Consider the following 11,888-nt stretch of genomic DNA (forward strand, 5'->3'; position numbering starts at 1 on the left):
GGATATCGTATATTTTTCTTATCCGCTCATGTTTTGTAAAAGTTTTTTCCTTATTACAAAAAAGCTGATTTTTTTTTTGGAAACTGAATTTCAGGAGGGAATACTTCAGTCCAGTTCAGTATTATTGCAAAGCACGCGATTTATTTTTCGTTGATTTGTGACAAAATATATGGGTATATCTTTGTGTCTATAGCAAATTCAAAGAACATTAAATATAAACGGGAAATGGATAAAAGAAGTTAATAAATGTTGGCCAGTAAACAACACTGGCGCAAAATTATAGAATGACAAAAGAAATCCTGAAGTGCTTTAATCCTGCTTTTTCCTCTTGATTAATTAAAAAAACTTTTTCGACAAAATGAGTTTTTCAAAGAAAAGTAAAGAACTCCATTAAACAAAAAATGAGCAAAAGTAAAATCAAATAATCTACCAAGCGTGAAACTACCACAAATCTGCATCGATAAATAAATGAAACCCAAAACGAACAGAAATAACAATAAATAGCTGAGTCAGACTCAAAACGAGCAGAAATTAACATAAGTGGGGCGCAAAACCCCTATGCCTTCCCAAGGCCAGAACCAAATTTGCACTTTATTGGAAAATTATAAATGTTTTTACTTTTATAACTTTAATACATCGAACAATATTAACACTTTGATTACTAAATATCAGTATATGTATATTAAACTGGCAATGCACATTCATTTGCATTTTTTCAGTAAAGTGCAAATTTCCAATCAAATGAGCCCTTTTGAAGTTTCTACGACTAAACTTTCAATAAAAATCTTATATGCCCCCAGATTATAACTTACAACCCTTGCCCTGAGTGCTGGGGGGGGGGTGTCATTCTCAAAGACCTAATTTCTTGAACTTTTTACTACGTTGAATAAAATGACTATCTGAAAATTTTGATTGGATGTGTTTGGAGGAATTGTGGTCTTCAGAGGGGGTTTAGTTACCCTTCAACCACTTTCGACTGTTAAAAAGGGAACTAGCCTTCTCAATTTCGAATTAAATAAGCCCCTTTTGAAGTATTACGTCAACTCTATCTGTAAAACCTTATATGCCCCCAGGGCAGAACTTTCAACTACATTGAACAAAATCGCTATCTCTAAACTTTGATTGAATATTTTTGGGTAAACGGTGGGCGTAAGAGTGGGGTTAAATACTCTTCACTCACTTTCAACTATTAAAAACGACAATTTTAATTTCCAACCAAATGAGCCCTTTTTGAAATATCTATAACAGATTTATATATTAATGTCATATGCCTCCATGGCATGATTAAAGCCCTTGCACTGAGGGCTCTGAGGGGGTTATCATCCTAAAAGACCTAATTTCCAGAACTCTCAACTACGTTGAACAAAATGGATATCTTAAAATTTTGATAGGATGTGTTTGGGAAAATGGTAGTCGTGAGAAGAGCATTAGTCACTCTCCAGTCACTTTCAACTATTAAAAATGCCACTAGTTCTTTCAATTTCTAACTGAATCAGCCCTTTTGAAGTGTCTAAACATTCAATAAGAACCTTAGGTACCCCCAGGGCATAACTTACAACCTTGCCCTGAGGGCTGTGAGGGGGGAGGGGTTGTCATCCTTAAAGACCTAATTTCCAAAACTTTCAACTACGTTGAATAAAATGACTATCTAAAATATTGATTGAATGTGTTTGAGGAAAAGGTAGGCGTGAGAGGGGGGTTAGTTGCCCTCAAATAACCGATTGTTAAAGGGTACTATCCCTTTGAATTTCAAATAGAATGAGTCCTTTTTCAAGTTTCTACTACAAAGATTTCAATAAAAACCTTATATGCCCCCAGGGCATAACCTGTAACCCTTGACCTGAGGGTTGTGGGGGAGTGTCCTCCTCAAAAATATATTTTCTATCTGGAAATCAACTACGCTGAACAAAATGGCTATCTCAAAATTTGTATTGGATGTGTTAGGGGGAATGATGGGCGTGGGGGGGATAGTTGCCCTCAAATCACTTTTGACTATTAAAAAGGGCACTATCCCTTTGAATTTCCAATCGAATGATCTTTTTTGAAGTTTTTATGACAAAGCCTTCAATAAAAACCCTATCCGCTCCCAGGGCATAACTTAAAACCCTTGCCCTGAGGGCTGTGGGGGAGTGTCCTCCTCATTTTCTATCTGGAAATCAACTACACTGAACAAAATGGCTATCTCAAAATTTTGATTGGATGTGTTTGGGGAAATGATGGGCGTGGGGGGGCTAGGTGCCCTCCAATCACTTTCGACAATTAAAAAGGGCACTAGCCCTTTGAATTTCCAATCGAATGAGCTTTTTTTGAAGTTTCTGTAAAAACCTTATCAGGGCATAACTTAAAACCCCTGCCCTGAGGGTTGTGGGGGAGTGTCCTTCTCAAAAACATATTTTCTATCTGGAAATCAACTACGCTGAGCAAAATGGCTATCTGAAAATTTTGATTTGATGTGTTTGGGGGAATGATTGGCGTGGGAGGGGGGGGGGCTAGTTGCCCTCCAATCACTTTCGACTATTAAAAAATGCACTAGCCACTCCAATTTCCAATCGAATGAACCCTTTTCGAATTTTCTACGACAACTCCTTTGATACGAAGTGCCCGGGTGGAGAAAAAAAGACGCATTGTGCCCACATCGTTCTTTTCTTAGGCAGCGCCTATGATTTTGTTTTATAAGCACCAAAGAGGACTGAAGAAAATAATGTACGTAAGAGGCTTCTAACTGGGGGTGTTTACACCCCTAGAATTACGAGAAAGAGTATATTGTGATTTTACCGATGTCAACCCTGGGCTATATGAGTAACTACCCAACTCAAGGGGTATTGCCAACGAATATCTGATCTATCCGTGTTGGTTTGAATTTCTTTCTATTAGTTTTAGAGCTGTTGGCGGAGGTGATAGTAAAGGGTGACTTGCTGTGCTAAAACAGGAAAAAATTACAAGGTTACAAAAGAAATGAATTGCCCATAAATTAATACCAAAAATTGCTTTACTTGTGTACTCAATGTGCATCTAGGAATTGTATTCAAATCGTTTGTTCTAATTCTCTTTTCTTTAACTATCATTAGAAAACCTCTTTCAACGCAAACGAGTAGCATAAAATAGTATATGTGAACAACTCACTTGCTCTGACTAACTTCTAGGTCTGTCGGAATATTTTTATTTTACAGCTAATGGTCTCATAGGTTGCTTTTTACTCTTCAACTCTCGAGTTAATTTTAGACTCCTCGAATGGTCCAGTTGCGCGGAGTTGACATTAAACAGCCTTCTAAACAGGGCGCGAGATCTTATTATATGTTTCAAAGGATGCAGACCCGGGAAAAGATTTGGGGCCCATGATTAAAAGGGGCCCGTACTTGGACGAACCATATAAATAGGACTTGTTTTGGGTACGTGTGCCGACGACTCAAAGAATATCTTGCAAAAAAAATCATTAATCTGCCACTGCCGTCTTGGATAAAGTGCTGCAAGTACAATTTAATGTATATAAGAAATTTAATATATATACATATCAAAGATAGTCAGGACGAAAAGAAAAAGATTTAAAATTGTTTTGATTTAATTGGTTTTGCATCTGTGATCGATTTGTGCAAACCAATTATATCTCTGAAACATATGCCAGAAAAGAAAGCCAATACTCATGGTTTTTTAAAACTTATTTGGTTTTTGCATGAAATTTTTAGCCAGTAAAATGAAACGAAAGGTTTTGAGTGTCAAGATTTATATAATTAACTTCACTCTTTCTCCATGGTCAGGTTGACAGAAAATGGCGATTTGTTTATATACTGCTTGAGCAATAAAAGTGGAAGCCAGAATCTATAATGTTTTAGTATACAAGTTTACAGCTGAAGTCTATTAATATTCTATAGCAGATACAGCCATGCTTTTTGGCGTAACCGGCTTAACTTGGTGTCAAATATACAGTTGCAGTATATAAATGGTTTTACTATTATTTGCCTCTGTTTTAAAGTATTTCAGGTTAATAATTGGAGGGATCATTATTAATTGATCTTCTTCCATTTTTGATGTTAAAAGACTCTGATTTCATAACACATAATATAGCGGTCACGTTAAGAACAAAATATTCAAGTTTAGAACTTTGAAAGGACTGAGAATTAAGGTCAAATAATTTTGTATATATGTTTCAAACAGTTCGTGATAAAGAACTGTTACCGGCTCAATAGTAACCGAAACTCTAAAAAACGGAATTTTGATACCAATAGATACATCAAAAGAATCGTTATTTTATTCTGATTTTAAATATGTAACTTTCATCAAGTTTAGTCTTGCTCATAAAAAGTTACGAGCATGAGAAAATTTGCCTTATTTTCCAAAAAGGGGTAAACACCCTCTAAAAGCGATAGAAGCTTAATGAAAATCACACCATAAGATTCAGCGTATCAGAGAACCTTACTCTATAGGTTTCAATCTCCTATCTACAAAAATGAATTTTGTATTTTTTTGCCAGAAAAAAAATCAGGATGCGTGTTTATTTATTTATTTATTATTTTTTTTTTTTTGTATGTTTTCCCCAGGGATGATCGTATCGACCCAGTGGTCCTAGAATGTCGCGAGAGGGCTCATTCGAACGGAAATAAAAAGTTCTAGCGCTCTTCTAAGTGACCAAAAAAATGGAGGGCAACTAGGCCCCCTCTCACGCTCAATTTTTTCCCAAAGTCGCCGGATCAAAATTTTGAGATTTCGTGGGAGGATCTTTCCATGGAGGAAGAGAATTTCCATGAAGGGGACGCTGGATTTTCCGGAATTATTTAAAAAACAATCAGAAACTAAATAAAAAAACAAGTTTTTTCAACTGAAAGTAAGGAGCAACATTAAAACATAAAACGAACAGAAATTAGTACGTATATGAGAGGGTTCTTCCCCTCCTCAATACCTCGCTCTTTACGCTAAAGTATTTTTAGTTATTTCAAAAAAGCTATTTGTTCTAATTAAACGGCCTTCGAGATTCAGGGGTAATCAAACAGTTCGTGGTAACGAACTGTAAGTAAGGAGCGACCCATCTCAATGGTAACTGAAACTCTAGAAAACGGGTTTTTGATACCAATAGATATATCAAAAGAATCAGATTTCAATGCTTATTTCAAATATATAACTTTCATCAAGTTTAGTGCTACCCATCAAAAGTTGCGCCCCTGAGGAAATTTGGCTGATTTTCGAAAAAAGGGGAAAAGACTCCCTAAAGTTATAGAACCTTAATGAAAATCACACTATCAGATTCAGCGTATAAAAGCACCCTAGTGTAGATGTTTCAAGCTCCTATCTGCAAAAATGTGGAATTTTCCATTTTTTGCCAAAAGAAAGATCACGGATGCGTGTTTATTTGTTTGTTTTTTTTCCCCAGGGGTGATCGTATTGACCCAGTTGTCCTAGAATATCATGGGAGGGCTCATTGGAGCTGAAATTAAACGTTCTAGTCCCCCTTTTAAGTGAACAAAAAAAATGGAGGACACCTAGGCCCCCTCCCACGCTTATTTTTTCCCAAAGTCTCACGATCAAAATTTTGAGATAGCCATTTTGTTCAACATAGTCGAAAATATGATAAATATGTCTTTTAGGATGACTTAATCCCCCAAAGTCCCCAGAGGGAGGGCTGAAAGTTATGAACTTTACTCAATGTTAACATATAGTATTGGTTATTGGGAAGTATACAGACTTTTTCAGAGGAGCTTTTTTCTGGTAGGTGGGGGACGGAGCGGGGCGGGGGCTATATGGAAGGATCTTTCCAGGAAGGAAGTTTTCAGGGGGGACGGGAACTTGCCATGAAGGGGGCGCCGGACTTGCCAGCATTATTTTTTGCTTATTGGGAAGTAAACAACCATTTTCAGGAAGGATTTTTTCTGGAGGGGGGGGGCTAGAGGAGGGAGTTACTCTGGAGAATATTTCCGTGGAGGATGTTTCTTTGGGGTAAGGGACATTTCTATGAAGGGGGCGCCGGATTTCCAAGCATTATTTAAGAAACGATCAGAAATTAAATAAAAAATACAAGTTTTTTCAACTGAAATTTTAGAAGGAATATTAGAACTTAAAACAAACAGAAATTATAGCGTATGTGAGGGGGTTCTCCCCCAAGTCAAAACCCCGCTCGTTAAGCTACAGTTTTTTTTTTTTGATTTAAAAATAGCGCTCTATTATAATTAAAAGGCCTTTGTGATTAAGTGGTTTGTGAATCAAAAATTTTTTTAAATTTTAACGTAAAGTGCTTGGTATTGACTAAGGGCACAACCCCTTCATATAAGTAATAACATATACGTAATAAAAAAAACAATAAAAAAACAAGCGATACGGCTCAATAGTAATCGAAACTTTTAAAAACGAAATTTTGATGTCAATAAATGTATCAAAAGAATGTGTTTATAATGCTGATCCTATATATATATAAATTTTATTAAGTTTAGTATTACTCATCAAAGGCTACGAGCCTGAGAAAATTTACTCGATTTTTGAAAGAGGGGGGAAACATCCCCTACAAGTGACAGAATTTTAATGAAAATCACACCGTCAGATTCAGCGTATCAGAAAACCCTATTACATAGGTTTCAAGCTCATATCTGCAAAAACCTGCAACTTTGTATTTTTTGCCAGAAGAAAAATATATGAATATAGAAGTTAATTACGTAAGTTAATTTGTAAAGACATCCATTTAGCAAAAGAAAAGTAAAATTTTTATGCAAATAAAAGCTGCATTAACTAAAAAACGTTCAGAAATTAAATAAAAAAAATCAAGTTTTTTAAACTGAAAGTAATGAGCGACAATAAAACTTAAAACGAACATAAATTATTCCGTATATGAAAGGGGCTATCCCCTCCTCAACGCCTCGCTCTTTACGCTAAAGTTTGACTCTTTCTCACAACTGTATATTTTAAAACAATAAAAAACTTTAGCGTAAAGAGGGAGGCGTTGAGGAGGAGACAGCCCCTTTCATATACGGAATAATTTCTGTTCGTTTTAAGTTTTATTGTCGCTCCTTACTTTCAGTTTAAAAAACTTGTTTTTTTTATTTAATTCTTAAAGAACTGGAACAAAATTAGAACTTTAGCGTAAAGAGCGAGGTATTGACGAAGGGGTGAACCATCTCACATACGTAATAAAATTATACGAATATAGAAGTTCGAAACGTTAGTTAATCTATAAGTTACGTATATTCATTACGACTAAAGAGGTTTGTAAATAAAACTAAAAGGTCTAGCGCCCTTTTTAAGTAACCAAAAAATTGAAGGGCAACTAGGCCCCCTCCCCCGCCCATTTTTCTAAAAATCGTCAGATCAAAATTTTGAGAAGCCATTTAGCAAAAAAAAAGTAAAATTAATATGTAAATTTCTTTTTAATTATTCGTGTACGGTGAGCCAAAGTAAAAACCTGCATTGATTCAAAAACGTTCGGAAATTAAATATTTTTTTTTTTACTGAAAGTAAGGAGTGACATTAAAACTTAAAACGAACAGCAAGTATTCCGTATATGAAAGGGGCTGTCCCATCCTCAACGCCCCGCTGTTTACGCCAAAGTTTTTTATCGTTTCAAAAAGTAGAGTTGTGAGAAAGAGTCATACTTTAGCGTAAAGAGCGGGGCGTTGAGGAGGGGACAACCCCTTTCATGTACGGAATAATTTCTGTTCGTTTACAGTTTTACTGTCGCTCCTTACTTTCAGTTTAAAAATAAAACTTGTTTTTTTATTTAATTGCCATAAAAGACTGCGTCTCGTTGTGCCCAAAATAGTGTAAGGTCAAGACCAAAACCGATATTTCAAGGGCTTAGTATTAATATAAAAGGAACCAAGTGTATTTTTAAATCATACTAATTTTTTCCCGCAACGACTGAATCAGCAGGTATTTAACAATAAATTTGACCCGGGGCCTGCAATTGCAACTAATAACTTACAAACAGGGGGAATAAAGGGGATGGGTATCCTCCTTTCTTTGAAAATGAAACATGAGGGTTTGTAATGGACCCTCTTGGGGCTTTGCCCCCTCCCCCTTCCTTTAAGGAAACCCTGTTTTAATCTAGAGTTTAAACCATAGTTATTAAAATTTTGAGCTGATTTGGAATCTTGCTATTTTTTTAGCCTTGGTAAAGTGTTTTTCTTTTCTTACAGAGTCTTTTGAAAGAGACCACTCAGGAGTCAGGAGAAGAAAGCCCGCCTGCCATTTTCCCCGTTGTTAGTAATCCGTCGTCAAAAAAGCGTCGCAATAAGCATAGCACTGCTAAAGAATTCAATGCTACACTTGAAGCGAGTCGAACTAAAGGTGGGAGTCTTCAAAATTTGAACGAACTCGATTCAGACATTGCTGGTTATCAGTGTTCAAGTGGACTAGGAGGAAGGCGTAAAAATAAGCGAAGGGAAGGCAGCGGATCAAGCACCCCAAACGTCAGCGCCAGAAAACGGGAAGGTGGTTCGCTTCCTTGTGGTGTTGATCGTGGTGGTCTTGAAGAAGACCCAACAGCAGTGCTAAGAAGCTTTACAGAATCGCGTCCTAAACCCAGTCGAAAGAAGAAAGAACTTAGTAAATCTTATAGTGTCTGTGAAAACAAAATGCCATGCGTATTCACTGAGCCAGCAGCAACCTCTATTGATAGTGATATACGATTAGTCGATATGCGTCATAAAGCCGAGTTTGTCAGCATTAATGTTGAGGATAATTGTATTGCTGATGATGATGGGACTACAGTGCCATGGGCACGATTTGAAAGCCCAAGAAGTGAGGATTGTGTAGATGCAAGACCGGTTATGTTTGAACGTCAACCGTCTGATGATCGTCAGACTGAAATTATGGAGTTTGATTATTCAGACAACGAGCCAGGCGCTGAAATGGACGAAAAGCCATTGGAAGAACTGAGCAGACTTCAAGGCAGTGATGAGAAGAGCTATGGTACCATGAGTATTGGTTATAAAAAAAGAGAGGATGTAGATAGTGCGATAAATTTCCCGTTCGGCGTAAGTAAAATGTTCTAGTTTTAGTTATAGTTTTGTTATGTCCCAGTTTTGCTGACCCCCTTAGGACTCCCTCAACGTGCATAAACGGGAGTGCTTATTTAAGCATACGCACAAAAATCAGAATAAATGAGGCTAGGAATTAAAGAATGTATACTTCCAGACTCTAAATGCAGGCAAAGTTAAAAAAAAAACCTGAGACGATCCATATTTTTCCTTGGATAAATTATTGAGTTTTTGTCTTACTGTCTTCATTCTGTTCAGCTGAGACATGAAATACTGTTGAGAACTATTGTCACACATAAGCTTTATCTTTTCCAAGACATAAAGAAGCATGGATATCACTGGGTGTAGCGTCATCTAGTATTATGAACTTTTTTTCTAAAAATAATATTTTTTTGCATGACCTTATCTAAAAAAGAAGTAGATAATCCAACTACATCTTGTAGCCTTCTCTGTGGCCATTTTGTTTATTAGGCTTTTACTTGGGAATTTGCTAATTGTCATTCACAGCCATCTGTCTGTATGACTTATGTTTTATGTATATGATATTTTCCTGTAAATGGAACAGAAATAAGTATCTTGGCCTGGAATAAGATGCAAAAGAAATGATGTAGGTTTTGCCCCATGCAAAAAATGCATTGATTTTGAATATAAAAACTAAGCAACTCGAGCTTTTCCAGGAAATATACCATGGGGAGGGGCTGGACAATTTTAAATTCCTGGATCAAGTTATTTTTATAATTTTGTATGTTTATTCTGATGCCGATAATAAATTTAGTTTGTGTGTATTTTAAGTGTGAGAAGTGGCTCTTCCCACCCCTTTTAAGCTCAGCACCCCCTTAAAAGCAAAAACTCTGACTTAAATATTCTAAGATTTAGCTCAGTATAAAATGTATTAAGTGTGCACATGTATAGTGTATACAGTGTAAAAGGTAAAAAATGATTGATCAAAACGAAGGTCACCACAATTTTTACGGAAGATAAGAGCTACTCCTATCAAGAAAATAGTCCCAAACCTTGGAGGAGGTTCCCGACACTGACAAATTTCTTTGGAAGCATTTAGAATTTGCAGCAACGTTCTGGCTTCTCAGAGATTCCAGAGCAGATCTACTTTCCCAACATTGTACTTCAGATGTACTAACATCAAGCTTTGCAAATGGCGTGTGATCAGAAGACACGCTCACAGACTGGGTGCTCTGCACATTGCCTTTGATTAAACTGATGGGGTTAGACCTAGAAACAACTATCATTGGTATTTTCACTGGTGCGAGTTCTGAAAGAATCAGTTAACTTCTTCAACTGTGCACTGCTCAACTTCTTTTCTTTCTTGGTTTGATCAGGGTAATAGCAGAAAAGTTCACCATTTTGTAAAGTAAGTTTTGTCCGAAAATTTGTCGTTGCAAAACTCTTGGTCATGACTGTAATTGACACAGAGAGAAAATTTATCAAAGTTGAACTGAACTGAGAAGACCATATAGAAGGGTTGTTGTTATATTTTTCTTTTTTTCGGTCTTGGTTTTTTCAACCTCCAATTGGTTATATTTGGTAATAAAAAGATGATTTTATTTATTTATGATCAAAAGTAACGTACAATCAAAATTATTTTTCGAAATAATCAGATGATCGAGGCATTTGTGATATCTCTGAACAATCTTTCTGTTACCCTCTCATAAAATGCTGCCACCAATGACTTAAATAGAGTTTCTGACGCTTTGTTTGAGTTTTCCGTCAGTTTGGACATGCTGTCTCCCAAGCCACGTCTTCTAAAGATGAAATTCAATCGGTGCCACGTTTGGACTGTATAGTAGGTGTTTAAAATATCCTGTTTAAGTTGATTAAGGAGATGTTGGGTTGCAATAGCATTGTAAAAACAAGCATTATCATGGATCAGAACAATTCTAGAAGTCAGCATGCCTCTTCTTCTGTCTCAGATATTCTCTGAAGACGTTTTAAGGCTTCATGGTAAGAATCTGCAGTAATTGTCATTTCCATCCATAGAAACTCCACAAACAATACTCCTTGGTGGTCCCAAACCCTTTGAAACCACCACAACTTACTTTAAATCAGGGTTTGCAACATGGTATTTTCTGGATGACCATCAGGGGTGAAAAGAAAACCCTCGTTTTTATCTTAAAAAAAATATATACAAGCTGGAGAAGTAGCAGTGAGGATTTTTTTTTAAGCTACTTTGCTCTGAATTGACCGTAGATGATCAGCGACATTATAAGTTTGCTGGAAAGTTGATCACATCCTTGGTGGCTGTTGGATCGAGATGCAGAGGGAGCTGGAGCTTGAATTCAATCCTTGTAGGCTTTGTTGGAAACTAGAGAAAGAAAAATGCAAGCTGGTGTATGGGAATTATTAGACTTACTTCCTTCTTAGTAGGTTGCTAGTGTAACTTCAGAGCAGAGTGCTTGAACTGTTGGTGTTCTTGTACCTTAAATAAATTTGGCGTAAAGCTGAGTCATTTTGTCCAAAATGTGCAAATACTGAAAATATAGTAATAATTTGAACTACATGCATTTCTTTGGTGAAAAAATAATATCCGCTGCTGTAGATCCACCTTCTTCTTTTCCTCGAGTTAAAATAGCTGTCTGAAAAGCTGTATGAATAGCTGTCTTAAAATAGCTGTATATATATATATATATATATATATATATATATATATATATGAGAGAGAGAGAGAGAGAGAGAGAGAAAGAAAATCATAATCTTCTGTTTACTCTGATATAACCATTTGCTCTTGTCAATCCACTTTTAGATCCCCTTTCTAAAAATATAGCTCTTGGAAATATTTAGGGTACCGAATACCTTGTACTGGAACTAGGGCATTTTTTCACATATAATCCTTAAGAATCTTTTCTTTACCAATTTGTTCTCAGTCAAATTATCAATTTTCTGAACTGAGTGTATATAGAATTCAAGAAGTTTTGCTTC

General features: G+C 36.2%; 1 protein-coding gene across 2 annotated transcripts in view; it reads left to right on the forward strand.

Moving 5' to 3' along the window:
* LOC148947815 (uncharacterized) overlaps positions 1-11,888 on the forward strand; it is a 73,189-nt gene that overhangs the window by 30,837 nt on the left and 30,464 nt on the right. For both annotated transcript variants that reach the window (XM_089096240.1, XM_089096241.1), the window contains exon 3: positions 8,112-8,951. In XM_089096240.1, coding sequence (XP_088952366.1) covers positions 8,112-8,951 — 840 coding nt within the window. The remainder of the gene's footprint in view (positions 1-8,111; positions 8,952-11,888) is intronic.

This window comes from Artemia sp. Qi Xiang Cuo, chromosome 10 (genome assembly GCF_049724085.1).
Source record: "Artemia sp. Qi Xiang Cuo chromosome 10, ASM4972408v1, whole genome shotgun sequence".
Lineage (NCBI taxonomy): Eukaryota > Metazoa > Arthropoda > Branchiopoda > Anostraca > Artemiidae > Artemia > Artemia sp. Qi Xiang Cuo.